A 27,662-nucleotide genomic window follows, 5' to 3' on the forward strand; every position below is an offset into this window, starting at 1 on the left:
TCCCTCAAAAGCTCTAGCCAGCTCACACTGGGAAGGAAATTTACATTATTCACAGACCCTAACCCTATACCCTGGGCACTCTTGTGTTTACTACACTCTCATGCTTAGTCTTCTCTCTTGTTTACTAGTCTCTCAGACCCAGGTAAATCGGTGTGTTCCTGCCATTTGTTTTCTTCAAAACATCACCCATTCTCTGTGAACACTAACATTCTGATATAATGAGATAACCTGTGCATTCCTGTTACCCTAGCCCCACTGATAACCTTTTCAATAAAAGCCTTTGAACAAAGGGACTTGGGGCCTTCTCTACTAGAGGGATGTGTCACATCCCTTCTCCCGGCAAACAGAGAAGTGTTTGCGATGACTTGTATTTATTCCCCTCATCCGTGACAACCCCAGGACGGGCTCTGCGGAATTCAGAGCCCTGCTCCCATCTCAGCTGGCCCTGGACGGTTCCCCTCAGATTGAGAGCGCTGCGCTCTCTGCGGCGCGCTCCGCACCCTGCCCCCCACGCGGCAGGTGCTGCCCGGACCCGGGACGAGCGGCTAACCCACCGGCGTTCCCCCGCGGCGGCATGTCTCGACTGGCCGCCACCCAGCGCCCCAGAAAATAACAAATCTTGAAAAGGATGCAGAGAAATTGAAACCCTTGCACACTATTGCTGAATTGTGAAATGGTACAGTTGCTTTGTAAAACATATACAAAGTATAGAGGTTCCTCAAAAAATGAAAATCAGGACTACCATATGATTCATCAGTCCCAATTCTGGGTAAATACCCAAAGGAAACAAAAATAGGATCTCAAATAGATATTTGCATATCCATGTTCACTGTAGTATTACTAACAGTAGCCAAGATGTGGAAGCAACCTAAATATCTATACCCAGATGAATAAATAAAGAAAATGTGATATATACATAAAATGGACTATTATTCAGCCTTTAAAAAGAAGAAAATCCTGTCCTATGCTACAACATAGATGAACCTTAAGGGCATCACGCTAGGTGAAATAAGACAGTCACAAAAACACAAACACTACACGATTTCACTTATATGAAATATCTACAGTAGTCAAATTCCAAGAGGAAATAGAATGGTGGTTGCCAGGGGCTGGGACTAGGGGAAAAGAAGAGTTGTTGTTTAATAGGTACAGAGTTTCAGTTTTGCAAGATGAGAAAGTCCTAGAGATCTGTCATGCAACAATGTGAACATATTTAACACTATTGTGCTATACACTAAAAATGGTTAAAATGGTAAATCTTTGTTTTATTTTTTTTACCATAATCATTTAATTATAGCAACTATTGTAGAACAAGAATCATTATTTTGGCAAATGAATTATATCCTCATTAATTTATCAATATACATCTTTTGTAAAAAATGTAAAACACATAGTGAAGGGATAAAACAAAATCATATTCAAAATTAAAGGATTATGCAAATTTTCTGAGGTTATTTTTTCTTTTTACTGAAGGGTTCAATTATATCTGTTTTAAAATTTTTTATGTAAAAATTATGATAAAGATTTATGCATTTTTGAATAATGATTTTTCAAACTATACTATATGCATAAAAGATTCCATGCTTTAAATTTTTAAAAAATATTTTGGATTGGCCATAAAGTCCGTATGGATTTTTCTGTAAAATAAAAGACACATTTTTCATTTTCACCAGTAACTTTATTGATCTGGATATTTTGAGTATGTCAGTTATCTCCTGTGTGGCATAAACTTTGATTGTTCTCAGTTAATGTCTCAATTTGATCGCTATCAACTTCAACTTGTCTGCCTGACAGTGGAGCACCGTCCAACACAAAACTTCACAAACCACTTTTGACACATTCAGTCAGTCACAGCACCTTCTCCATACACTGCACAAATCTTTTCTTTGCATTTCAGTTGCATTTTATCTTTCTTGAAATAATAAAGTTTACCATACCAAAAATGTTGCTTATTTTCTTCAATCTTCAATGTTAAAATGACTACACAAAAATCTTCAATTTTGATAAGTATTTAAAAAAAATTAACACTGATATGACAGCTGTCACAGTACAATCTAACAAAATTATTTCAAATGAAGTTAAAGACAACTAAGTGCTACTAGAGGCTATCTTTCTGGAAAAAAAAAAAACTTTTTGGCCAACCCAATAATTTTATCCCCCGAAAAGAAAATGAATGCATACTATCATATTAATGTAACATCAATTTATAAACACAAATCATAAGATCTTTCATTATATGATCATATGAAATTGGACCAATGACAGATTAAGCAGTAAATAATATTCAGGAAAATGTTTATCTATAATCTCTTCATTTTACATATATAACATTCTGTGTGACTGCACACTCTATTATATGATCACATTCTTACCAGGAAGTGGCCAAACCAACAAAGCAGTTACATATATCAATCATCAAAAATTGAAAAGACTGTACACATCTTTAGGAATTTTCTCCTCAAGCAATTTGCTTATTACAAAAAAGCTGTATTTTTATTGCCCATCAAGACAATCAGTGGCTGAGGTTCTGGCTCCTCGATCACTTTATTCCCACAGTATACCAGTCTTCTAAATTCTCAAAGCTTTGGTAATTTGTAATATCATATACCAAGAGGATTCCCAGTGCTCCATAGATAAATTTATTCAACATCTTGCCTCCTATTGCCGGCCTTCCTATATTTCAAACTTGAAGAGTAACATCCAAATTTCCTGGCAATATTATCCTTCTCAAAAAGAGATCCAGTCCTACAGATTGTGCTGTTTCCCAAAAGTTTCTTAAGCAAAACACATAGTTAAGGAGGAAGATTCCCAGAGGTGCCATTCTGCGCAGGGCCTGGCTCTCCTCAGAGTCCGACATGGTGTCCCTGGAACCGGGTCTGCCTCCCTTCCACTCCCTCAGTAGTGGGAAGGAAGGAGTGGGACTCCAGGGATGTGGGTGAGGGCAAAAAGGAAGGGCAGCAATGGGGGGCAGAAACCAACCTCCCCTCCCAAGTGCCTCCACGCCTGGAGAAATCCTGGGCAAATCACTTGCCCACCCTTCCCCCTCTCCACGTGGCCCCACCCCCTATGTATTACCTATGCTTTACAACTTTTTAATCCCTTTCATAATTTTATGATCTCATTCATTAGTATTATATCAGACTATAAATTATTTCTTTAAGGAGACTCTTGGTCCTGCCCCTGAGTATTCCTTCATTTATTCCATGTTTTATGGAGCCATGGTGGCATTTTCTTTAGATAAATTTACTTATTCAGCAGCTTAATTTTCCTAAAAGATGCTGCCCCATCCTTATGTCACCTCAATTTTAAAGCATAGTATTCAACACTTAACCAACAATATAGAGTAAGCTCATTTCAGGTAGCCCTTGCATTTATGGCCACTCAGCAATTATTCAACACTCTGTTAATGAACAGTATTTATTATGGATCCAGAAGATTTTGCTGGTCAATCATTTCTCAAGACTGGAGATGTAAAATATGCTCCACTGTGTGGAGGAAATTAAGAAAAACGTTGAACAGATAAGGTAATAACATGGTCTTATCATCCACCATTAGAAATGTTCCCCCCAGTCATCCATGTGACAGCAACCTCTAAATAGAATCATTCAAACAAATATTATTCCACTGAACTACACTAACATTAACTTCTCCTTTCTCAAATCTGCTATTAAGACATCACAAAAATAATCTTATTTTCTGCTAAAGTTTAGATTAACTAAATCTACTGCATTTCCCTGATATACCAGAACTCTGTAAAAGAGATTAGGTTAGCATGGCAAGGCTTCATAGTGAAAATTCATGCTGGAGACTGGTGACAATGACTTCTTCTTCCAGTGGTTTAGAAACAATCCGTATAATCTAGAACTAGCATTAAATCTACTTGTGTTCTTCCTGTACCTTTCGAAGTTCCTAGATCATTAAAACAATTCTGGCATTCTAAACTCAAACTCTCCCAGGTGTTTACGCCAGGAGACACAAGTGCATGGGTGCCCTTTGCATCTTCACCCATCTTACGAAAGTTCATCTGTCACTTTCAGTTTAGTGGTCAGTAGCATTAGCAGATACAAAATAAAAGCCACTTTCTCTGTCATCAATCAACTTTACTAGGCTAGGCAGCAGCTGAATTTTAAACACAAATTTAGGAGACTTAAAAATTGTTTTAATCTATAAAATTTCTTAAAACCACCACTCATTTGGGGCTTCAAGTTTCATTTTATTTTTCCTCAGTAGGTTTCTTGATGCTGATTATGCAAATCTGCAACATCTCTTAATCTATACTTGTTTGTTGTCCTCTTTGTACTGCCCATAGGAACAGTACTTACACAACCATTCTATGTTTTTTTGCTTGTCTGATTCTTTTCTATCTTCCCCAAACACTATTTTAATTGGATGTTCTAAAATATATTTTTGATAGTTTCATAAACCTCTCAGTTCAATATCCTTTTCAGACCTGTCCCATAGTAATACTTATCCTTTTCTTCCCCTTGAAACTTTCAATAACTGTCTTTGAAAAATCTAGGTTCTATGTATGACAGAATCTTTCTTTATCCCTCTGGACTTCAACAACAAATAATTGGCTATGACTGCTTTTTCTGAAGGTTTCTGTCATTGCTACTTGGTTGATTAATTCCTCTTTAATATTTAGAATTTTGTAAAGTTCTCAAATTCTCTACTTTAAGATAAATAAACTTCAACAAGGGAAGTCAAAGTACTGTAATTATAGCTCAGTAAGCTTTGACCAAGTAAGGTCTCCTGTCTTTTTTTTTTTTGTATTGCCACTTCCTATTTTCAATCTATATCAGGTACACATCTACCATTTTTTTCTACCCGCTTAGGTGGCCTGTAACAAATGAACACTATTATGTTATCTCTGTTCCTCTTTCCAATAAGTTTCTGCTTCCCCCCTACCTTTGGTTCATGCATTCCCCAGCAGACATATATCTTCTTGACATTCAGACTCCACTGCTTCACCTCCTAGCAGGTCTTTCCTTTTGAAAAGGTCTGTTGCTTTTTAGCACTAGATTCCAATCGTGAGACCCATCCTAACAAGCTTCATTGACACTTAAAACATACACTACCCTCTTTTGTAATAAAATTCCACTTATTTTATTATCCATGTTCTACACACTTGCATAGCACCATCTGAGTGACTACATGTTATTTCTAGTCCGTGAACCAATTGTTTTCTCAAGTAAATTACTGGACCATCTTGCCCTGGACTAGCATTTCATCACATGCCTACTGTCTTCCATTGTAATCAATTTCACTAGTTCATCTAACCTTTTTATTTTTCTAATATTTCCTTTTAGAGAAAGAAGAAGGGAGGAAGAGAAAGACAAACATTGAAGTGAGAAGCACTGATCAGTTGCCAATTGCATGCACCCCAACTAGGGACTGAACCTGCAAACCCAGGCACGTGCCCTGACCAAGAATCCAACTGGCAGCCTTCCCCTTTGAGTAATGATGCCCTACCAACTAAACCATGCTTGCTAGGGCTCATCTGGCCTTTTGATCCCTTTTCTCAGGAGTAAATTTAAAGTTCTATCACTGGACCAGAACCTAGGAAATTATATTTTTCTCTGACTATTTGAGAGGCAGTTATTTTCCATGGTGCAAACATCAAAATCATTTTCACTGAAACAATCCATAAAGTCTTGCTTCTATTTTCTAGTTTCACTACCTATAAGAACACACAGCAAAAATATCACCTGTGCTCTCAAAGAGAAAAGTCCCGGGGAGAACCTTTTCATGAGCTCTCTCTATACTCTCAAAATGAAGATGGAAGTATAGTTTCAAGGAACCAAAACATCAAACAAAAGAAATCAAGATAAACGCTTAATTGCTGTTATCTAGAACATTGTTTCTCAAACATTAGAGTATGTTTAACTATCTGGGGATGGTGCAGATTCTGATGCAATAGATCTGGAGTGGAGCCTGAGATTCTGCATTTTCTAACAAGTTCAGAGGCCATGCTGATGCTGCTGGTCCACTGATCATGCCTGGAGTAACGAGATTCTAATATCTATATTAAACCAGGCTTCTGATCATTCCTGTATCATTCTGAATTTCAGAGGTACTATAAAAATAAGCAGTGGCCAGGTATTTGAAAAAGAAGTATCATGTTATGGTGGAAGAAGGGCTGGACTTGGATCAGAAAATATTTGTTTTAGCCTTAGTTCAGCCATGACTTGGCTGTTGAGACTTTTAATCAAATCATTTTAATTACTTAGACCTCAAGTATAAAGTTGACAGGAAGGAGAGATAGACTAGATTACCTCAGAAGTTACTTCTTAAACCAGTGCATTTATGGACTTATTAAATAAACCTGCACTTAAAGAATCAGCAGGAATTTCTTTTCAGGCATTTGGCAGATAATATGTCCAGAAAAACAGTCTCAGTACAGACCCTCTAAAACTGCTGGATAAAATTTTCAAATGCTTGGCTGAGGTGATGAAAAAGTAAGGGAAAAATCTTAGAAGAAAGAAACAAAGAAGTCATTAGGCATTGGAGCAGTCTCTTCCCCTGGGGCCTTGCTCTTTGAGTAGACTATACTCAAAGTAGTCTTTGAGTAGACTCTTTGAGTAGTCTATAGCCTTAATTGATTAGGACCATGTGCCTTGAGAGGGTTACATGGAGGGCGGTTAGGGCTAAGGGGTGGTATTTAGAAAAAGCTAGGATCCCTAAAAGTAACAGCTTTAAGGATGGAAATAAAAACCAGCCACCTCACCTTCCCCAGAGGCAGAGGGTAGGACCTTGGCTTTGGGCTAGGGGCAAAATAATTCTCCCTTGAGAATATGAAACCACAAGCCTGCCTTGACACACAATTGGGGCTAGATTTCACGCTACCTGCTTAGCTCAATAAAACTCAAGAAAAACCAGTGTGACCTCTCCCCCCACCTAGCAGAAGTAAATGCAAACACTTTCTGGAAAAATACACTTTCAATGCAGGCCTCTAAGAACTCCCAAGGATACACTCTAAAGAACAAGAGGCTGCAATCAAGAATCATAAAACAAGTGAGGAAGTGAAATTACTGAATGAGGGTCAGTACAAGCAACAAAATGATCAAACCTATAAAAGCTATGGATAATTTATTTTCTGTACATGATCATTCCAATAAATAAATTTAAAGAATATAAGGGCATCAATATAAAACAAAAACATACTTTTATAAAAATGACTTTTATAAATGACCCAAATAAAACTAGAGATTTTAAATATAATAACTGAAGTTAAAACTTAACCTAATGGAACAGAAAGAAAATTAGGCAACCAGAGAGAAAACTGGTAAATTGTAAAATGGATTTAAATAACATATAACACAGCACAGAAAAAAAAATATTAAAGAGTGGTTATAAGACATGAAAGAAGAGGGAAACGCAGTATCCCAAGAGCTAAAGGCTTGGCTCCAAATTCTTCCAAAACTGTTTAAGAATCAGGTAGAAGAAGAGAAAGAAATCTCTATTTCAAAACACTACAGAGAGATCGTAAGAGCAGCCAGAGGAAAGACATAACTTACAGGGAACAATTAGTCTTAAATGATATGGGTTTATTGCAGGCTGGTCTCCCAGAATAGAAGGTGGCCTTCTTCAAAGCCACATGGAAGCCTGCTATGGTCTTGTGTTAAAGGAAACAGTTCTGCTCAACCACAAGGCTAGAATCCCAGTGTCTTAATCATACCAGAAAAAGGGCTGGTGGTCTCCTAATCATGAACACAGATACAACAAATTCTGCCCCATCCTGCCACACCATACAGACCTGAGGGAAAGGCTTAGATATTCCCCAATCAGGTCAGGAAAGGGGCAAGGCCAACCCACAGCCACAAAAGCAGAGCTGGATACTATGAGCCAAGGTTCCATCACAGTGTAGCTCCACTGTATCCTAGCCCCAGCCACTCCAAGGGATGCAAGTTTCTCCTGGAGTCTGAAGCCTGACCCTGCCAAGGCAGCTAAAATGCTGCAACAGGGGGGCAAGGCACACCTGTTACTCAACCTTTTCCCTGTTGAGTTTCCTCCTTTGAATATTGCTCCAGCAAGCATATTCCCTGGACATTTGCCTTCGTTTGCACAATTGTCAAAAAGCTGAGAGAATTATACTTCTAGCAAAACTGACTTTCAAAGCAAGGATAACATGAGGGCCTGTTCAGACAAGCAAAGACAAACATAATTTACTATCATCTGACCCTCATCAGGGGAACTTCTAGCACGGGTGTCTAACCTTTTGGCGTCTCTGTGCCACACTGGAAGAAGAGTTGTTTTGGGCCACACATCAAATACATTGTGACACATAATCGTAAAAAAATTTCATAATATTTTAAGTAAATTTACAATTTTGTGTTCGGCTGCATTCACAGCCATTCTGGACTACATATGGACCGCAGGATGCAGGTTGGTACTATCCTGCACCAGGATAGTCTATCCTGCTATCCTGTACCTGTATACAGGACTATCCTGAAAAGGATAGTCTTCAGGAAAGAGAAAGTAATTCCAAAGGGAAGATATGATATGCTAGAATGAATACTGAACTAAATATGCATGTAAAGCTACATAAGCATTAACTGGATTTATACAGTGGATCCCCCCTTGTTGGCAATTTCACTTTCTGTGGTTTCAGTTACCAGCAGTCAACCGAAGTCCAAAAAAATTAAATAGAAAATTCCAGAAATAAACAATTCATAAGTTTTAAATGGTAGTATTGTTCTGAGTAGCATGATAAAATCTTGCGCCGTCCTACTGGATCCCACTCAGGATGTGAATTATCCCTTGGTCCAATTTCTCCCACCCACTGGGCACTTAGTAGCTGTCTCGATTATCACACTAACTGTTGTGGTATTGCAGTGCTTGTGTTCAAATAACCCTTATTTTGCTTAATAATGGTCCCAAAGTGTTAGATTAATGATGCTGGCAATTCGAATATGCTAAAGAGAAGCTGTAAAGTATATATATATATATATATATATATATATATGTACTCCATATATATATGAAAAAACATAGTATTTTCAGGATTCAGTGCTATCTGCAGTTTCAGGCATTCACTGGAGTTCTTGCAAGATATCCCCCATGGATAAAGGGGGGACTAAGGTAATGTCGAATTTCTAGGTTTAAATATAGATTTAAAATTCTGGAAAACAGCAAGTTATAATTTAGGATGGGGCAACAGGAGTTAACTATTCTAAGGTCCTTATATTATTATGGAGGAGGATAAAATTAATGATGAGCCTCAGACCTTAAGCTAAATATAAATGTTAAAATTTCAAGGGTAAGCACTAGAAAAACAGAAGCAGAATACACACACACACACACACACACACACACACATATCTTCTACATACTTCAGGAAAAATGAAAGGGAACAACGGGGGTTCTTAATTCAAACTAAGGAAAAATAAAGACAAAATTAAAGAACAAAATAAAAAAGTAAAAATTAATCCAAGTATTTATCTGTAATAATAAATGTAAATGGACTAATCTGTCAAGACAAAAATTATCAGAATGAATTATTTAAAAGACCAACTATAAGCTCTAGAAGAAATATGCCTAAAACCTATGGACACATAAAAGTTGAAAGTAAAAGCATGAAAAATTCTATATAATGCAAATAATCAAAAGAAAACTGATATAGTTATATAAATATCAGACAAAATAGAAAAAAATCAATCTAGAAGAGGTCATTATATATTGATGAAAAATTCAATTGACTAAGAAGGTATCAATTCTACACTTACAGATAACATACACTGAAAATATATACAGTAAGCTTTGATAGAAATACAATGCAAAGTTTGCATCATGAAACATCTCTCAGTAATTGATTAGTCAATCAGGAAAAAAATTCATTAAGGGAATAGAAGATCTAAACACAATCAATAAGCTTAATATAATGTAATTTCTTTCCACCCGTCAACAGTCCTACCTAAGTAAGTATTGATTCTGCTATATATCTCCATTTTTAATATTTGGTATAGTCCACAGAGATATTAAAAAACAAACAAACAATAGGACGTTCAGTTCTAGAACTGAAAAATTAAACAGGAATATAACAAATCACGTTGCTTTCTAAAAAGTATTTTTAGTATAATGAATACAGAATCAACTGATAAAATAAACATATGAAGTAGAAGTTATTTAATATCAGCCAAGAAATTTAATATCAGCATAACCATGAGAATTACACACAAGGCATGTTTGAAGCAAAGCTGAAGTATTAAATATGCCTGTAAAACTATTCATGCAATTTGTGTGCCCAATACAGAATTCATGATCCCTAATGTTTTATCCTGGAATGGCAGTTTACAAGCCATAGCTAGGTAATCTGTTCTATGACTTTATTAGAGAGAAAACTGACTTTCCCCCAATTGGAACATGCCTCAACCATCTAAATTTCCACAAAACCCAAGAAGAAAATAGCTTTAGTCCCCACAACACCACTTTTAGATGTGAAGACAAAAATCATTTAACAATTTCCTGTTCTTAAATCTTAAAATAAAAATATCTTAAAATAAAAATAAATAGCAGCAGTTTGTAGAATATCCTCATCTGCTAACCCATTGTATATATCTGCCATGTCCAACAATTCCAAAGGAAGATATGTGAACTGTCTTTTTTAAAACGTTCCCCTTTATCTTCATTAACACCTGCATGGGACATTAAAAAAACAAAACAGCAACAACAATAACAAAACGAATAAAATCAATATGGTTCCTGCCATCTAAATCTTAACCAGGATACTAGTATACTTAATTTGAATTGCCAAGTATCTCTTCATTTTCTAATACTGAAAATTACCAAAGCAATTATTCATAAATACCACCAATAAATGGCATCACAGTTGTTCAAACCAGAAACCTGAGAGTATGACTGCCATGTTTAGCAAATGAAAATGGAAGACATCTAGTTAAATTTGACTTTCAGATAAATTACAAAAAATTTATATCAAATATTGATATACTAATCCTAAAAGTTTGTTCCTCATCTGACACGTCTAGCTGGGTTTCTTCCTCTATTACTTCTTACATGCAATCCGTCACACCAGGATCTATCAATGCTACCTCCTAAAAACCTCTATAATCCATCCACTTTTCTCCATTTCTTCTGCCATCACCTTAATGTGAGCCACCAATGCAAGAATCTCCCAGCCTCTCTGCTTCTACTTTGTAGAAATACCACTTACTTGAAATGCACTAGCATCAACCTAACAGTAAAAGAAATAAATGCTAACTTCAAGTTTCTCCTTTTTGGGGGTCATTATTTGGTAGCAGTAGAAATCTAAAATCTCTAAAGCAACATGAGAGGGACCAATGAACTCACAAATCTGAAGAGGTGAGGTCTTTTCATGACAACAGTCCCAAGGGAAAAAACAATTCCCTTGGATACATGCCTGAGCCAATGAGCCATATCATTCATTTTGCTAATTGGTGATAATTGCACCAAAGGATTTAGCCAGGAAATTTCTGTGCAAAAATGGTAAACTTGGGACTGAATAAAGTTGGCTGAAATATTCTCGTCTTTCAGAATGAATTCTAAGATCTATAGATAGACTGCTTGATTCTAGCCCACACCTGATCATGAGACAGATTCCAGTCATTCACACTGATATTCTATGGACACCATCCATTCTGCCTGGCCATCAAGCCCATCCATTCAAGTCTGCCCATCTCGAAGGTGCAGAGCCAAAGGGAGAGAATGTTAAAGAATTTGGGCAGTCAGCAAGTAGGTTCCAAATAAATATAAAATATGTGGCATAAGCTTTTTCAGGAAGAGTTGCTGCCTCCTGCCTAATGAATAAATGTTTTGGTTGTGAGAGCTAGCTCATATATTTGGTGCTGCTAGCCTATCATGTTGTCTTATCAATGAATACCAACAAAGCAGACTATACACAGAAATGTAAGTGCAGACTCTTGTGACATTGAACAGCTGTACAAGCTAAACAAATTCAACACAAATTATTGCCATTGAAATAACTGGCAGATCTAAAGAAAACAGGTTTTCCTGTATATCAATGAGGCAATGGAATTGTTACAAATGAGTCTTAGATCATAGAATATGATGGCAATTCAAGTGTTTCAAAGTTCTTACAATGTAAAATTTGAACATTCATCTTTTTAACACAGAATACCATCATGTCCTAATGTTGCTGGTACAGAACAAAGAAACTCTACTCAAGATTTTTCTGCATGAAGCATCCATTACAAATGAAGTCAGAAGAGCCCTACAAGTGTGAGCACTTTTTTAGTCCAGTTATTATTGAATAAGCAAGACTTTTTGCAGCTAAAACCTAATCACACTGCTAAAAACGTTCTTGGAAGCCATATCCAAGATGTTTTTTTGTAGTATCTTATCTTCTTCTCTACACTAGTGAAAAAAAATTTCAGTCTATGAATATGATGGCCAGGCCAACAACAGAGATTAGAAAGGGGTATTAATGTTCGGACAAAACAGGTCCAATCAACACCTATAAAACAAGTGTGGGTGCTGCATGACCACACAAACCTTAAAGTGTACCCTTGTATTTGCATATATGAGCTGCTTTGTTGGTGTCCACTGATCACGCAACGTGACAGGTTAGCAGTACTCCGACATAACTAGCTTCCACAACTAAAATAATATGTGTAAAATAATCCTGCCCCAGTTCCTTCTGCCTCCTGGGACCCCAGGCCCAAGGATCTGCAGGTTGTTTCGGTCACCATAAGTACACTGGGAGGTATAGCAGGGGCAGAAGTGAGCTTTCTTACAAGACACTTCCCCTGAAGACTGAGGATCAGAAACTCGGAGAGGGCGGTGCCCTGAGACTATTTTAGCTTCTCCTGGGACCCCAAGTTTCTCCCGGGATACAGGTGGTGACTGCAGCGCCCCGCCAAGCTTTCTAACGCAAAGCCTTCAATGACACATATAATAATGTTCACTGCCTAGTTGGCAGATTGGACCCTGGCGGTCTCAGAATACGGCCTTGTTTGTGGCCTTCCTCCAGGCCGGGGAGAGCATCTGCTTTAGGTCTGAAGAAGGTGGAGTTGTCAGAAGAGGCTCAGTAGTGTGAAGCCTAGAGTCTACAACCGCCGCTCCATACCCCTCCCTGACCCCGGTGGAGGCTCTGGGGTCCCAGACCCGCGAGCGGCCTGGCTGGAGCCCCTCCAAGCCCTCGGCACCCAGCCAAGTGCTGCGATCTCACGTCGGTTACTTGGGCGTAGGAAGAACGCGGGCGCGGAGGGGACAAGGCTCAGGGGAGAATAAGGGGGCGTCCGCCGAGCTCCCTTACACAGCCCTGCTTTCCGCCCCTAGAGAACGCCTGGGCTGGCGCGCAGGGGGGCGTCCCCGCGCTCCGGGGCTGGACGCCCGCGAGAAGGGTCCGCCCCGAACCCGCGCGGCCTCTTCCGGGTGAGCCCGGCCGCGGCCGCCAAGACCACAGTGGCCCCCCGGACCGGTCTGCCTCGGTCCCAGATCCTGCCCCGGCCCCGGCCCCCAATGTCTCAGGCCCCGACCAGGCCCCTGGGCTCTGACCCTGACTCCGGGCTCTAGCCGCGGCCCCCGGCCCGGGCGCCGAACGTGCTGTCGGCCGTGGCCTCCGAGCCGGCGCCACACCGGGTCCGTCCCTCAGCTCGCCCGGCGGCAACCAGGCTCCTACCCCAGTCTCTGACCGCGGCTCCGGCCCTCCTCGCTGTCCCGGGGCCGGGCGCTCACCTCTCTTTGGAGTAGAGCTGCAGCTGCTGCTCCTGCTGCTTCTTCCTGATAAACGCCATGGAGGGCGGGCGGGTGCGGGCGGCTGAGGGGCGCGCGGCTCAGACCCGGTGCCGCGGTGCCGCCCGCCGAGGAGGAGTTGGCGTGAGAGGTCCGGGCTGGGAGGCGAGTGAGGCTGCCGGCCCAGCTTTCCGTGTGGCGCCACTCGGCGGCCGAGAGCCCGACGCTGCGCCCCAGGGCCCGCGGCGTCCCGGCCGCAGTCACCGCATCTTCGCGTGGGGACTCCGGCGCTGTGACTCAGGCCCGGAGGAGGGGCGCCCGGTGACCGGAGGCGGCCCAGGTGCTCGCCAAGGACCGGGAGGTCAGCCTATGATCTGTGCTTAAACACTAAGTGTTCGTGCTTCACCAACCAATGCACTGCTCCGTGTTTAACATTTTACATATGAAAACGGATGCTTGCCCACAAACGATACCACTTTGTTGGTCGCTGGAAGAAACACCTGGGGCCCTCAATCTCTCGGTAGTTGAAATAATTGGTTGTGTGACTTTTTTTCTCTTTTTCTAACTTTATTGAGATATACCTCACACACCAAGCAATTACTCATTTGAAGCGTACCATTCAATGTTTTTTAGTATATTCACAGATACATACAACTATCACTCTAATTTTGGAACATTTTTATTGCCTCAAAAAAAAAAACCCCATACTACATAGTTATCACACCCCCGCCCCCAACGAATATCTTTCAGTCATCACATACACAGACTCCAAGCCCCACACCCCAGCCCTAGCAAACACTCATCAGCTTTCTCTCTATGAATTTGCTTACTCTGGACATTGCATATAAATGTAATCATTGAATATGTAGCGTTTTACGTCTGGCTTCTATCATGGAGCATTTTTTCTAGGTTTAGCCATGTGTCAGTACCCCATTTTTTTTTTTATTGCTGATGAGTTATTCCACTGTATGGAAATATCTATACAGCGCAATACTGTTTATTCATTCACCAGTTGATAGAAATTTTGATTTCTTCTACTTTTTGGCTATTATAAATAAGGCTGCTATGTCCTAGTTTTCATGTGGACGTATGTTTTCATTTCTATTGATTACATACCTAGGAGTGGAATTTCTGGATCATATAGCAATTCTATGTTTAAACATTTGAGAAACTGTCCAACTATTTTCCAAAGTAGCTGCACCATTTTACATTTCCACCAGCCGGGTACAAGGGTTCAAAGTTATTCACATCTTCACCAACATTTACTATTGTCTGTGTTTTTGATTATAGCTATTCTCATGGGTGTGAGTGGTGTTTCACTGTAGTTGTGACCACTTACTATATCCTGAGTGTGAGCCTATGATTGTTTGCCTTTGAGGGATTCTTTAATAATGAGCATCTAAATTGTGTTATAGCTGAAACATATCTATTACTGTCTTACAGACTGGGTTCTACAGGGTTAAAATTTTGAAAGTTTCAAGGCAAACATGTAATTGAGCTCTCTACTATGTTTCAGGACTAGATGGGAAAATGCAGGAGCCAAGAATAAAAGTTGGGGCTGGGTCTTATTGAACTTGGAAAATGATATGCATATAGCAAGTACTCATTAAAATTTTTTAGAATGAGGGAAATCAAGATGGCAGAGGACTGAATGGAAGTCATGCCGATCTTCTCCCAATGCAGGACCAATCTGGAATTACAACTAAATTGTGGAGAAATCCCCTGGAAAAAACAACTGAACAATAGTGAGAGAAGAGCCTTATAACCTTGGACAGACAGAAGAATCGGCTTTAGCACAACTTAACTGGTAAGGAATGTGGTAGAGACTCGAGAAGTTGGCAGGGCGCCCAACAACAGCAGCACCAGAAGGATATTGAAACGGTCAATTGGATCCCCCTGAGAAGAATGGTGTCCAAACCATAAGCAGGGATCTCCTGCCTACAGCACTAGAGCCCAAAAAGTGCACTGGTAACAACCAGCTGCTAAAAGCAGCAGGGTTGCTCTCTGCCAGAGAGGGGCAGCTGGAGACACAAAGAGCCTTTTAAAGGGCCAATGCATAAATTTTTATTTGTACCCACTTACCCTGGTCTCTGGCAAAGGCGGGAGCAGAGTGGGCTAGAGATGCCAGAGGAGAGGCTGGGGAAGGAGGCTTTGTGGAGAGAACTGAGAGAGCAGCTGCTGGGATCCTGGTGCTGACTCATCCCTCATGTGGCAGCAGCCATTTTGCTCAGGCAGACCACTCCCCTGAGCAGCAGCAGCAGTGTGAGAGGACCCAATATCCCCGCCCCCAGGAGGGACTCAGCCCTGCCCTGTGGTGTCTCTAAACCAGCCTGCTGATTGCAGAGGGACTAGATTAAGAGTTGAAAGACACAGCCACAGACATCCTGGATTAGATTCCTGGAAGTCTCTAACAGACTGCCTAAGGTCAGACAGGGTCAACATTGCACATCATCAGAGGCAGATCCAGAAAGACAAAACAGTGGTCTCCTACCATAGAAGTTCACACCACAAAGTCAGGTAATCAAGACAGATCAACTTAAGAAGCAGAAGCAAAAAAGAAGAGTCTCACAAATAATAGGAACACAAGAAACATCCCCTAGTCGAAGGGAAAGAAGGAATCTCCAGAAAGAGAGCTAAGTGAAAGAGAGGCAAGTAAACTATCAGATATTGAGTTCAAAACAATGGTTCTAAGGAAGCTCAATGAGCTCAGTGAGCTCAGAGAATTACAAAAAACTACAGGGAAACTACGAGGAAATTACTGCAAACTATATCAGCATGGAAAAGGACATAGAGTCTATCAATAAGAGACAAAGGAAATGAAGAATACAATTTCTGAATTGAAGAACACAGTAGAAGGAATCAAAAGCAGGCTAGATGAAGCAGAGGAACAAGTTAGCAAGCTGGAGGATAAAATAGAAAAAAGCTCCCAGAAAGAGCAAGAAAATGAACAAAGACTCAAAAAGAATGAAGAGGCATTGAGGGAAATGCAGGACAACCTGAAATGTAATAATATCCATGTAATAGGGGTACCAGAAGGAGAAGAAGAGGGGCAAGGGATACAGAACCTGTTTGAAAAAGCAATGATAAAAAGCTTCCTTAATTTGAGGAGAGAAAAAGTCACACAAGTCCAGGAAGTGCAGAGGGTCCCATTTAAGAGAAACCCAATGAGGCCCACTCCAAGACACATCATTATTAAAATGGCAAATATCAAATACAAACAGAGAATCCTAAAGGCAGCAAGGGAGGAAGAGGTAGTGACATATAAGGGAGCCCCAATACGGCTAGCATCTGACTTCTCAACAGAAACACTGCAAGCCAGAAAGGAATGGCAAGAAATATTCCAAGTCATGAAAAGCAGAGGCCTGCAACCAAGACTGCTCTACCCAGCAAGGCTCCCAATTAAAATGGAAGGGCAAATAAAGAGTTTCCCAGACAAAAGAAGGCTAAAAGTGTACACCTCCACCAAACCAGCATTGCAAAATATGCTAAAGGAATTGCCTTAAAAAAGATGAAGAAGAGTCTATGAATACCCAGTTCCTTTCACAGCCACCAATACTTGATATTACCAATATTTTTAATACATATTAATCCAGTTGTGGCAAAGATGTGTTATTTTAATTGTTACTTCATTATTTGTTGAAACTAAACCTCTTTGTATATTTCTTGCTTATTTCTAATATTTTAAAAAAGCTTTAAATGACTTTTTGGTATTCTTTATCCACTTTTTGACTAAATGTTTGCAGAATTTTTTCCCTAGATAAACCTATTAACCCTTTTTTAGATGTATTGCAAATGCTTTCCTATTCTATTACTTGTCCTTTAACTTTTTTTATATGTGTATTGCTGTATAGTCTTAGAATGTTTAATATAGTCATATTGTCATTATTTTACTTTATAGCTTCTGTGTTGGAATATTTTACTTAAGGGCAAGAAAAATACTATTTTGTATTTTCTCCTAAAACTCCTTAGATTTTACATATTGATTTTTAACTCACCTGAATATTTTTTTGTATAATATGTGAAATAGGGTTATATATTTGTTTTATGTCAAGTAATAGTGATCCATGCACCTTATTTGTTGAGTAAGCCTTATTTTCCCCATTGATTTGAAATATCAATTTAATCATATATTACATTGCTAGATATATACATTTGTTTCTAGAATAGTCATTTTATTTCATTGATCTACTTGATTATTTCTGTGCTGGTGTCATGTTGTTTTAATTGCTGAGACTTTATAATGGATTTTTAAAAATATTTTATAATGGATTTTGACATTTAAAAAATAAATAAATAAAATCCATCTACATTTTTGAAGAAAGAAAGAAGGAACTCACCTTTTGTGACAACATGGATGGAACTGCAGAATATTATGCTAAGTGAAATGAGCCAGTTGGTGAAAGACAAATACTATATGATCTCACCTATAAGTGGAATCTATTTAACAAAATAAACTAACAAACAAAATAAAGCACAGCCATGGAAACATGGAGCAGACTGAAAGTGACCAGAGGGGATGGGGAAGGAGGACAATGGTGGAAAGAAGGGGAAGGGACTAGACAAAGAACATGTATGAATGACCCATGGACATGGACAACAGAGTGGGAATTGACTGTGGGAACAGGGGGCGGGGTGGGATTGGTGGAGGAGGGCAAAGGGGAAAAAACTGAGACAAGTGTAATAGAATAAACATGATTTTTAAAAATAGAAGGGGTATTTTAATACTAAAATGTAAGATTACCCAAGATAAGAAAGAGCCTTTAAATTGAATAAAGAATAAAAGTACTTCAAAAAACAGTTCTTTTTAGAATGAATGAAGGTACATGGGTACACTGTGACTTGCATTGAGTCCCTTCCATGTGATCAAGCACTACACAGAAACTTTAACTGTAAAAAGATGTTAGAAAAATTAGCCCATGTTCCTATAGGAAATTGTGACCTCATCAGGTAGCCAAGACAAATGCATAAGAAGTACATGTTGAAATAAGATAATAAAATTTGCTAAGACATACAATAACTTTCTATATGGGAAGTACTATAATAGATGCTATAAGCTCAGAAGAGAGAAATCACTTTGTCTGGATAAAGTGGAAAAACATTCAAGTTTTTCTTTTAGTTAAACATTGAAGGATGTGATCCTGGTAGGTAGAGAGTGACAAAAATTCTCTCCTCGACCAGCTTCTAGCCAGGACCCTTTGAGCCCTTTTGTCAACTAGGCCTCAACCTTGGGTCATAAAACCTACAGATTCTCAGCACAAAGAATTTTGTCCATTACCTCTTCACCACATTAAAAACCTTAGCTAAAATAGGTTCTAACAGCTCTAGGCCTCATCCCTAGGATGACCCTAAGCACCTCTTAAAATCCCCTTCCTGAGAAAGCTCAAGTCTGCCCCCAAAATACAGTTTGCTTTAACCAACACCAGACATATGTCCCTGACTTCTGTTTTAGAGCATTTACTAAAAAGTGCTTACAAATGTGAATTCTTTCTCTGTATTGTTGAGATGTATATGTATCTCTTACAACTCAGGAGTGCTTTCCATAGGGACTTGAAAGCCATTCATTTGAAATGCAGTCACTATCAGTGAGGATATGGCTTTGGTCTTCCAGACACTGTGGGAAGATAATTACCAACTAGCAGATACGGATACTGGCATTTGCCATTATCAATCTTTTATAATTTTTCACTCCCCAGCTTTATCTTTAACAGGAGGAGGGGAACAAACAGGCCCAAAAGGATTTTCTTGAATAGTTCAACAGATAGATACTTCTGCTGTTACAGAGTTTGTTTGTGGAGAATTAAGAGAAAACTGATGTGGTAATTTCCTCATCCTCCCACCAACAAATCATCCAGCCTAGTAGCATCCATTCCCTTGTCTTCATTCCTGCTATTCTGAGATATATTTACTCCTATCAAAGGCCAACTTCTTTCTCAACTATATAGCCTTTGTAATTATCCTTTCTCTCTTTCTGTTGCTTTGTGTATTTCTCCCTTACTATCAAATTATTTCCATTGTAATATATAGTTTTCAAAAAATGTTCCCTTTATTCCCACATCTTCTTCCAGCTCTCCATTCTTAGCAAAACTTCTTGAAACATCTAACTATGAATGCTGTCTTCATTTTCTCACCTTGCAGTCTCTTTATTCCAATTGGACTTCTGTTTTCACCAGCCACTCTAACGGTTCTTGTCAAATCACAACATTCATTGGTCACTTTTCTGGCATCAATTTTTCTGAACTCTCAGCAGAATTCAGAATAGTTGACAATAGCATTCACCATACTTCCTTGTTGGCACACTTTCCCTCTCTCCCACTTATTTCCAAGGTCCCTCTGTTTCTTTGCTTTTCAATTACCTTGTTTCTTACTCTTTCTCAGTCTCCTTGGTTGGTTTCTCTTCTACTTAATGCTGATTTGCTGTATAGGTCATTCTATCCAATGCCATAATTAGATGGGGCAGGGAGAAAAGGGGGTAAAGTCTTCTGTTTAGGTGACTGCGGATTAAATTGAGGAGCAGATTTCAAAGGTTTTACTATGTAGATACCTACTACAGAAGACAGGAGGGGAAAATCTCAAGATATAGAGCAAAGGAAAAGATTCCAGAAAAGGCTGAGTGAGAGATTACTTTGAATTGTACATCCCACAGTAAATGGAAGGTTTTGACAGAACATCGAACTACCAATAAGACTTTACTCTGCCTTAAGCCAATCTTACCTTGATTTTTAGTCAGCCTTAAGCTGGCCTTACCTTGATCTTTAGTGGCTGAAAACTGTAGTTTGAGATAATATTACCTACTTCAGATGAAAATGATTGTACATCCCAGGAGATGTGGTAAGCAGGGGAGAGACCTGATCTCCTCATACCTCCCTCCACCAATTCTTGTCCTCATAAAAGGCAGAGCTTTGTTCTCTTGAAACAGTTTTCATTCAGAGCTATTTCGTAATAATAAAACGTATCTTTGAGTTCTCAGTGATGTTTTTATTTTCACCTTACAGACTAAGCCCTAAAAACTTCAAAGAACCTTATACTCAGTTTTTAAAAATTGCATTTGATTGCAGATGAGGATGTTTATGTACCTCCCATTTGTAGGTGTCAGTCACTAGGTATCAATGTTCTTTATTCTGTTTGTAAAATAAATATTTTTAACTGTTGCATATTTCTGAAGAGTACTTAAACTAATTTTTAAAATCTTATATAGGTAGAAACATTTAATTATTGCCCTTTTTGTTTAAAGTGGTAACATACTTTTTTGTTTAACCTAGAAAAAAGGGACAATTACCATTCTTTTATATGTTATGACTTCCTTTCATTATGCTTTTAAACCTTCCTATTCTCTCTGCCTAAAATGCTTTTTTACCTTTCTCCAACCATTTCTCTCTGTTGAAGTCGTACACATATTTTAAAGTTGCCACTCAAGACTTTGAAGTCTTCCCTGATGTACCCAGGTGGAATTCATCTCACATTCATTTGCTTAGTACATGTTTATTTTACACCAATATGTCAGACATCATGGTGGGTAGAGACTGAACAAAGCTCATAGTCAGATGAGGATTTTAGCAGCGATCCCATTCTACCTTACATTATTAGGGCTTGTCTTCCCATTTAGGCTGGGAACAGGAACTTGTTGGTGTTAATATCAGCACTACCTCTCACCACACTGTCTTGCACTTAGTGGTTGCTTAATAAATATTTGTTTGATTTTGCACTTTTTTTTTGTCACCACTGTGTCTGTTAGGATTTGTTACATTGTAAGTAACAGAAAACTCAGTCAACAGTTGAGTTCGCTTTCTCATTGGCAGTGTTTGAACAGCTCAGTAGTATGCTATGACATTTCTTTTAGCCTTGTAGCCAATGGTCACAGGGGTACTTTTTCATCACTGTGATCGTGCCTGACTTCTGTGCAGAAGTAAGGAGAAAAGAATCAGCTTTGTTTGTACCTTTTATCAGGCAACCAAAAGCACTCCCAGAAACACACTCCTGACTCCCACTTACATCTCACTGGCTAGAACTGTTTATTAATGTAGGCAAGCCTGTAGCAGCAGTGGAGGCTAAGAAAACAAGTATTGAAATCTGGAGGGAAGGGTAGTGGAAGGCAGCCAGGCAGAAGGAGGCAAGGAATGGTGTGTACCCATTACTAAAATAAAAAATACCCAAGAGTTCTATATTGATAGTTCCTCTTAAGAAAGATCACTTTTTGACATTATTACTTTCTTCTTTATTTTTCTTCAATAAATAATTATTAAGTGTTTATTCTATGCCAGGAAATGTTCCAGATGCTGGAGACAAAGTAGTGAATAAAATAAAGACTTGCCCTTACGGAGCTTACATTCCGGTGAGCTTGACGGGTTTAAAAAGCAAATGACATAAATCCAAGCAGAGATAAGTACCATGAAGAAAAATTAAGCAGAGTAAGGGATAGAGTGTGAAAGAAGTAGGTCCTGCTATCAGAAATCAGTATAGATTACATTAGAAGATAATCAATATTTGAGCTGGTAAATGAATGAATTCGGAGATTGAAGGTGAAGGTCTTGGGAAAAGGCATTCGGACAGAAGGAACAACAGTAAGTGAACTGCACTGAGACAGGAGCTGTAGTAACGAGAGCACCCTCAGAGAGGTGGCACGAAGACAGCAGGAGCCAGAGCACCAGGAACCATGGAGGGCACTGGGCTACTCATTATTATTATTATTATTGTTATTATTATTATTATTACTACTACTACTAACAACATTATCATTTTTACCGATGTGTGACAGAAGCCATGGAGGTCTAAGAACAAGGAAATGACATCACCTGATTTAAAGTTTTAAATTTGACTACTGTGTAACTAACCTGAGAGATGCTCTGGACCCATACAGACAACTTTGAAAGTTAGAGCAGAACTGTTACCAGCTCTTTGCCCTTTCATTTATTGCTTAATGACAAAGAGAATTTTCAGCTTAGGTACCTGGAAATCAGAGGTATAATGCACTTCAGGGTTCCTTGAGCCAGTGGCGCAACAATTTCATCAGAGAGACAGTTTCCATTAGTCTCTATTAGGTCTTCGGCATCATTAATTAGCTGCATGGTAAGTCTGGTCCCCACCACACAGGGCTGACTGGTAGTTGTGGTAGCAAACTAGCTGCATGTTTTCTCCTTCAGGGTGACAGAGCACATCTAGCTGAATCTGTCCAGCAAGAACACAGAGATTTACCTTTAGGATAGCTCTTAGACTATACAACTATCTTGAATCAAAGACTTTAGTGAGGGAATTGGAATGTTCTGAGATTAAGACCAGGGCCATCTCTACAACTGAAGGCAAGAGTGAGCATTCCCCAAAGCACATGGGCCAAGTAAAGAGAGGGAGGAAAAACAAGTGAAAATATGTGTGCGAGAACAACAAGGTCGTGGGATAGTAATGAGATGCTAGGTAGGCCACTCACAGTAGACACCACATGTAACCACTTGAGTTTTCTCTTGTTGGCAATCTGGACATGTACCTGTTTTTCTCCCTTAAATACCCATCCATGCTTTTGAGTAAATGTTAAGGTTAGAGGAAAAAAATAATGTCTAATATTTTTTTCCTGGCAATTCATATAAACTAGATTTTTAAAAATTTTAAATGATTTTTCCCACAAAATTAATATTGTTTCTGAAATACTGATTTTTATGTCTAGTTGCAAAATCATAGTGTGCCTCAGGAACTATATACCACGTATGCATCAATTTTCTCCTTCTCAGGCAATATACAATTGTTAGACGATACCTGTTATTTGTCATCTGCACAGTTTAGCTTCTCTGTAGGAGTAAAAATGACTGTAATTGCTAGAGTCATCCCTCATTTAGGATCTTCTCCCTTGAAATAAACCCAGGAAATTTTTACCAGGCACAATGCTTATCAGAAATTAGTATAGAGTAGATAGTAAACAGGAAATGATAAATAAAACAATGATTTTAAGATATATATCATAGCCTTTAGAACAAAAAATGTCAACTTCATTAGTAAATAAATAAAATTTAAAAAAATGAGATGCATTTCAGATATGAAATTACCAAATAAAAGTGCTATTAACAGTAGCATCCAGTACTCATGTGAGAAGGCATTCTTAAACACTACTGATAGAAGTAAAATTTGGTACATTTTCCCAAAGGTTTAGCAACTAGCAAGCTGGGAGAAAACAGGCTGCTTTGGAGTGTTTACTGATTTCTATGGAATAACTACCCTTATCATGGCCAACTTCAAGGTGCCAAAGGGATGTCACTGAACGCAGAGTTGGAAAGACACATGCACAAGTGAGCCAGCTCTTCTCAAGGGCAATTTAAATAGATGGCAAGGCCCACTAAATTTATGTCTAGGAATTTATTCCTGAAGAAATATTCAGCTGCACAAAGATTTTTATATGTATAAACATTCATTACAGTTTTATTTTTAATTGGTGAAAAGCTATCAACAGTCTAGTCGTCTACTAAGAGGTCAGTGGTTAAGTAAATTTTTGGGTGTCTGCTCAACAGAATATTATGTGGCCATCTAAAATCCTGTTTCTAAGGAAGATTTAATTACCTAGAGAAATAACTATAATGTGTTAGTGAAAAATCAGGAAATAATATATATTCTATAATACCAATATATATTAAGTGTACTAGAAAGAAATACAGCAAGTTTTCATAGTAGTTTGAGGGGTGAGACTATGGATGGTTTTTGTTTTCTTTATACTTCCATATATTTTCCAAAGAATATATATATATTATTATTGTAAATGGAAAGTAAATAGCATTTATTACTCATTTTTTTAAGCAGTACATAAGGAGTACATAAACAGCATTTGGGGGGTACATCCTAATAAATTCTCTTTCTCGATTTTTCTCTAGTCAGTCTATGGACTAGGAAAATACTCAATATGTTTCTTTAAGTTTTTTATTTCTGTTTAACATTCCAGGTGAACTACTGTCAAAGGGGTACTACTGACCCAGGGTCATTTCCCTAGCCTCGCATCCTGGTCTCCACTGTCTCTTGTGCTGTGGCATCAGGAATTCAGATCGTTTCCTTTGTTTTATAACTCCCAGCAACACATTTAATCCTTTGATGCTTGTTTTTCTTTAAGTTTGGCCACAATAAAAAACAATGCTTTTGGCTCTCTTTACTTATTTTCCCCAAACGCATTGATTTGTGTCCTTATCTTTTTTCTTTCCAGGGCTGTCTTCTTACAGTCCTGGTCCTGGGACACTACAGCTAATGCTACCACGACAGCTATCATTTATTAAGTGTTATTTTAAATTTCTTTGTGTGTATTAACTCATTTAGTCTTCATAACAATTATATGAGGCAGTACTATTATCTTCATTTTTTAGATGAAAGAATTGGAACACAAGATCACATCTACTAAATGAAGGAGCTGGGACTGAATCTTGTTTGGATGCATAGCCCAGTCTCTGAATCAATAGATTATATTGCCTCCTAAAAACTATAAATGAAGATGTGGGCTTTCAATTCTCAACTGCATGGGAGTCAGAATTATAAAAGCTTAACCATTCCTCTTCTGATTCCACCTTTAATAAAGGCTCTGTATATGCTTTCATATCTTAAGAGACCCTCCTCAAAAAGAAAACAAAATAAACAAGTGGAAAATTTGCATCAGAACTTTCAGAGTGACAGATAACACACTCATCAGGCTTCAGTCTTGTAGAAGAATGATCTTCTTCCTTTACTGATGTTTTCTTACAACCACTTAAGACCTCCATTGGAGTCATCTTATTATTGTAATATTATTATTATGGCCCATGTGTAAGCTGCGTCTCTCTGCTCTAGCCTGCTGACTTGTAGATAAAATTGGCCATTAGTTCATGGAATTCAAAGACCTTTCCAAAATGTTTCTTATTGCTCTGAGGGCTTCTATTCCCAAGACTTCTTCTGCCTCCTGGCATCCAGCTTCTTTACATGTCTTTGTTTTCATCACATGAGGGTCCTTTATCTGTCCACCTCCCCACTGCTGCCCTGAACCCGTGTTACAGTCTTTACAGGAGAGATAGGGCTCCTGGGAAGAGTACCATCAGTGTAAACTGCTTTAAAATTTTTAAATATTTTCACAGTCCTTTCAAGTCCACCGTGAGGATTCCTCACATTTTTCTTCCATAAGAGAGTCTAGTCTTGCATCTCCCTATTTTCTCCCTCTCCCTTTTCCTCTTTTATTCCCCACCCCTTCCACTTTGCTTCTCTAGCGCAGTAGCTCTCAAACTTGAGTGGGTATCTGAGTTACCTGGAAGTCTTGTTACACACACAGATTGGTGGGCCCCACCCAGACTTTCCGATTCGTAGGTCTGAGGTAGTACCTGAGAATTTGCATTTCCATTACGCTGGTCTCAAGAAATACTACTTTAGAACAACAAATTCCTTTCCAAGTTTCAAAGGGAGCAGTTCCATCACCTTCAGCCTGGGTATTGGCAAATACACAAACCCTTGCGAGCTCCTACTTTATTGCAAGCACTTACCAGTATATTTCCCCAACAAGTACAGTGCCTCTTCTAAAAGGGATGATGGTGCCAGGTTTAAAGAAAATATGCCATTTTTTTCACTATGTTATCTTCATAATTGTCACTATTATTGCTATCTGAATTTATTATGTGATTACTCTGTAGCAAACACTAAGTTTAATACTTTGCATTGATTTTATTCTGCAGTCTGGTTGGTAGAAAATTCTCCATGAATCTCTCACATTTCTCCATGTCTAGGCATCTTTAGTCAATTTGTTCAGATTTATTTTCTAGGATAGTAAAGATAGAGACCTTACCCACTCCTCCCAGGGAAGATTTGCTAACTTCTCAAAATAGTTAATATAATATTTCTCTCCAAAGAACAGAGTGGGCAGGTTTGCCAGCAGCCCCTATGCAAGGTTGGAGGTTTCCTAAACTTGGTGTTCTCCTCTATGACAAAGAGCCACAGTGCATGCAACATTAACCTGGGCACCCCTTCACTGGTCCCATGGGACTTGAGGGTTCACTGTTTCCATACCAACCAAATCTGGGGACATCTTGCAGCTGTGATCTGCCACTCCTTATGAACTACTTGCCTTGTTGGCCAATCTCTAAGACTGTTTCATTATTACAGTTCTTTGGAATGGAACAACTGAGTCTTAGTGCAGTATAATAACATGTCCAATACCACCAATTAGTAAGTGGTAGTGACAGAATTTAATTTCATGGCTGCTTGATTGAGCCCACATTCTTTGCAGTTTTCCATTTCTAGTGGCAATTCTGAAGCCTTTAAAAAAAACTGATAAGAATCAGAAGTTCTCACTACCTGTAGTAAAGCTCTAAGGGACCTCAAGGGAAGAAAGCAAAAATTTCCACTCCTGTCCATATAACTGAGGGGAGTCCCAATATACCCATGTGCAAGAGCTCTCTGAACAATCTCTCAAAATCTTTCTTGAAAGCAGTGGCCTCAAAAGAAGGAGTGTGGGAGCAGAAAAGGCAAGCTCAGTGTTTCCAACATCAATCTTAGAGTTTTTTTTCCCTTAGTTTCTCTTAGTAACGATTTATAATATTTGCAAATTTGTAAATCCATTTTCAATCAAGTTTATTGAGGTGTAATTTACATACAAGGAAATTGATCAATTTTAAGTGTGCCACTGGACAAGTTTTGACAGATATATAGTCCTGTGACTACTGCCAAAATTATGGTACAGATATTTCCAGCATCCTAAATGGTATAAATTGCTTTTGAAAATAATGAATTCTCCTTAGAATGCTACTAATAATCATAGAGGGCAAAATAAAGCTCTCCAAAGATGTCCACACCTTAATTCTCAAAATCTGTGAATATGTACCTTACATGAAAAAAGAGATTTGGAAGATAGGATTAAATTAAGGAACTTGAAATGGCAAAATTATCCTGGATTTCTGGCTGTGCCCAGTCTAATCACATCGGTCTTTTCCTAGTTATGGTCAGAGGGAGGAGTGTCTGTGGAAGAGAGATGCAGAGAGATGGCAGTGTGAGGACTCAAACCATCCTTACTGGCATTG

At 38.8% G+C, this 27,662-nt stretch overlaps 1 protein-coding gene across 2 annotated transcripts in view; it reads right to left on the bottom strand.

Annotated features, from left to right (window-relative positions):
* The window catches only part of NSMAF (neutral sphingomyelinase activation associated factor), a 57,624-nt gene extending 43,660 nt beyond the window's left edge, over nt 1-13,964 (bottom strand). For both annotated transcript variants that reach the window (XM_054590157.1, XM_054590156.1), the window contains exon 1: nt 13,675-13,964. In XM_054590157.1, coding sequence (XP_054446132.1) covers nt 13,675-13,733 — 59 coding nt within the window. In that variant the 5' untranslated portion in view covers nt 13,734-13,964. The remainder of the gene's footprint in view (nt 1-13,674) is intronic.
* Between the last annotated feature and the right edge of the window lie 13,698 nt (nt 13,965-27,662).

This window comes from Pteronotus mesoamericanus, unplaced genomic scaffold, assembly GCF_021234165.1.
Source record: "Pteronotus mesoamericanus isolate MK-2021 breed Mesoamerican mustached bat unplaced genomic scaffold, CSHL_Meso_final scaffold_174, whole genome shotgun sequence".
NCBI lineage: Eukaryota > Metazoa > Chordata > Mammalia > Chiroptera > Mormoopidae > Pteronotus > Pteronotus mesoamericanus.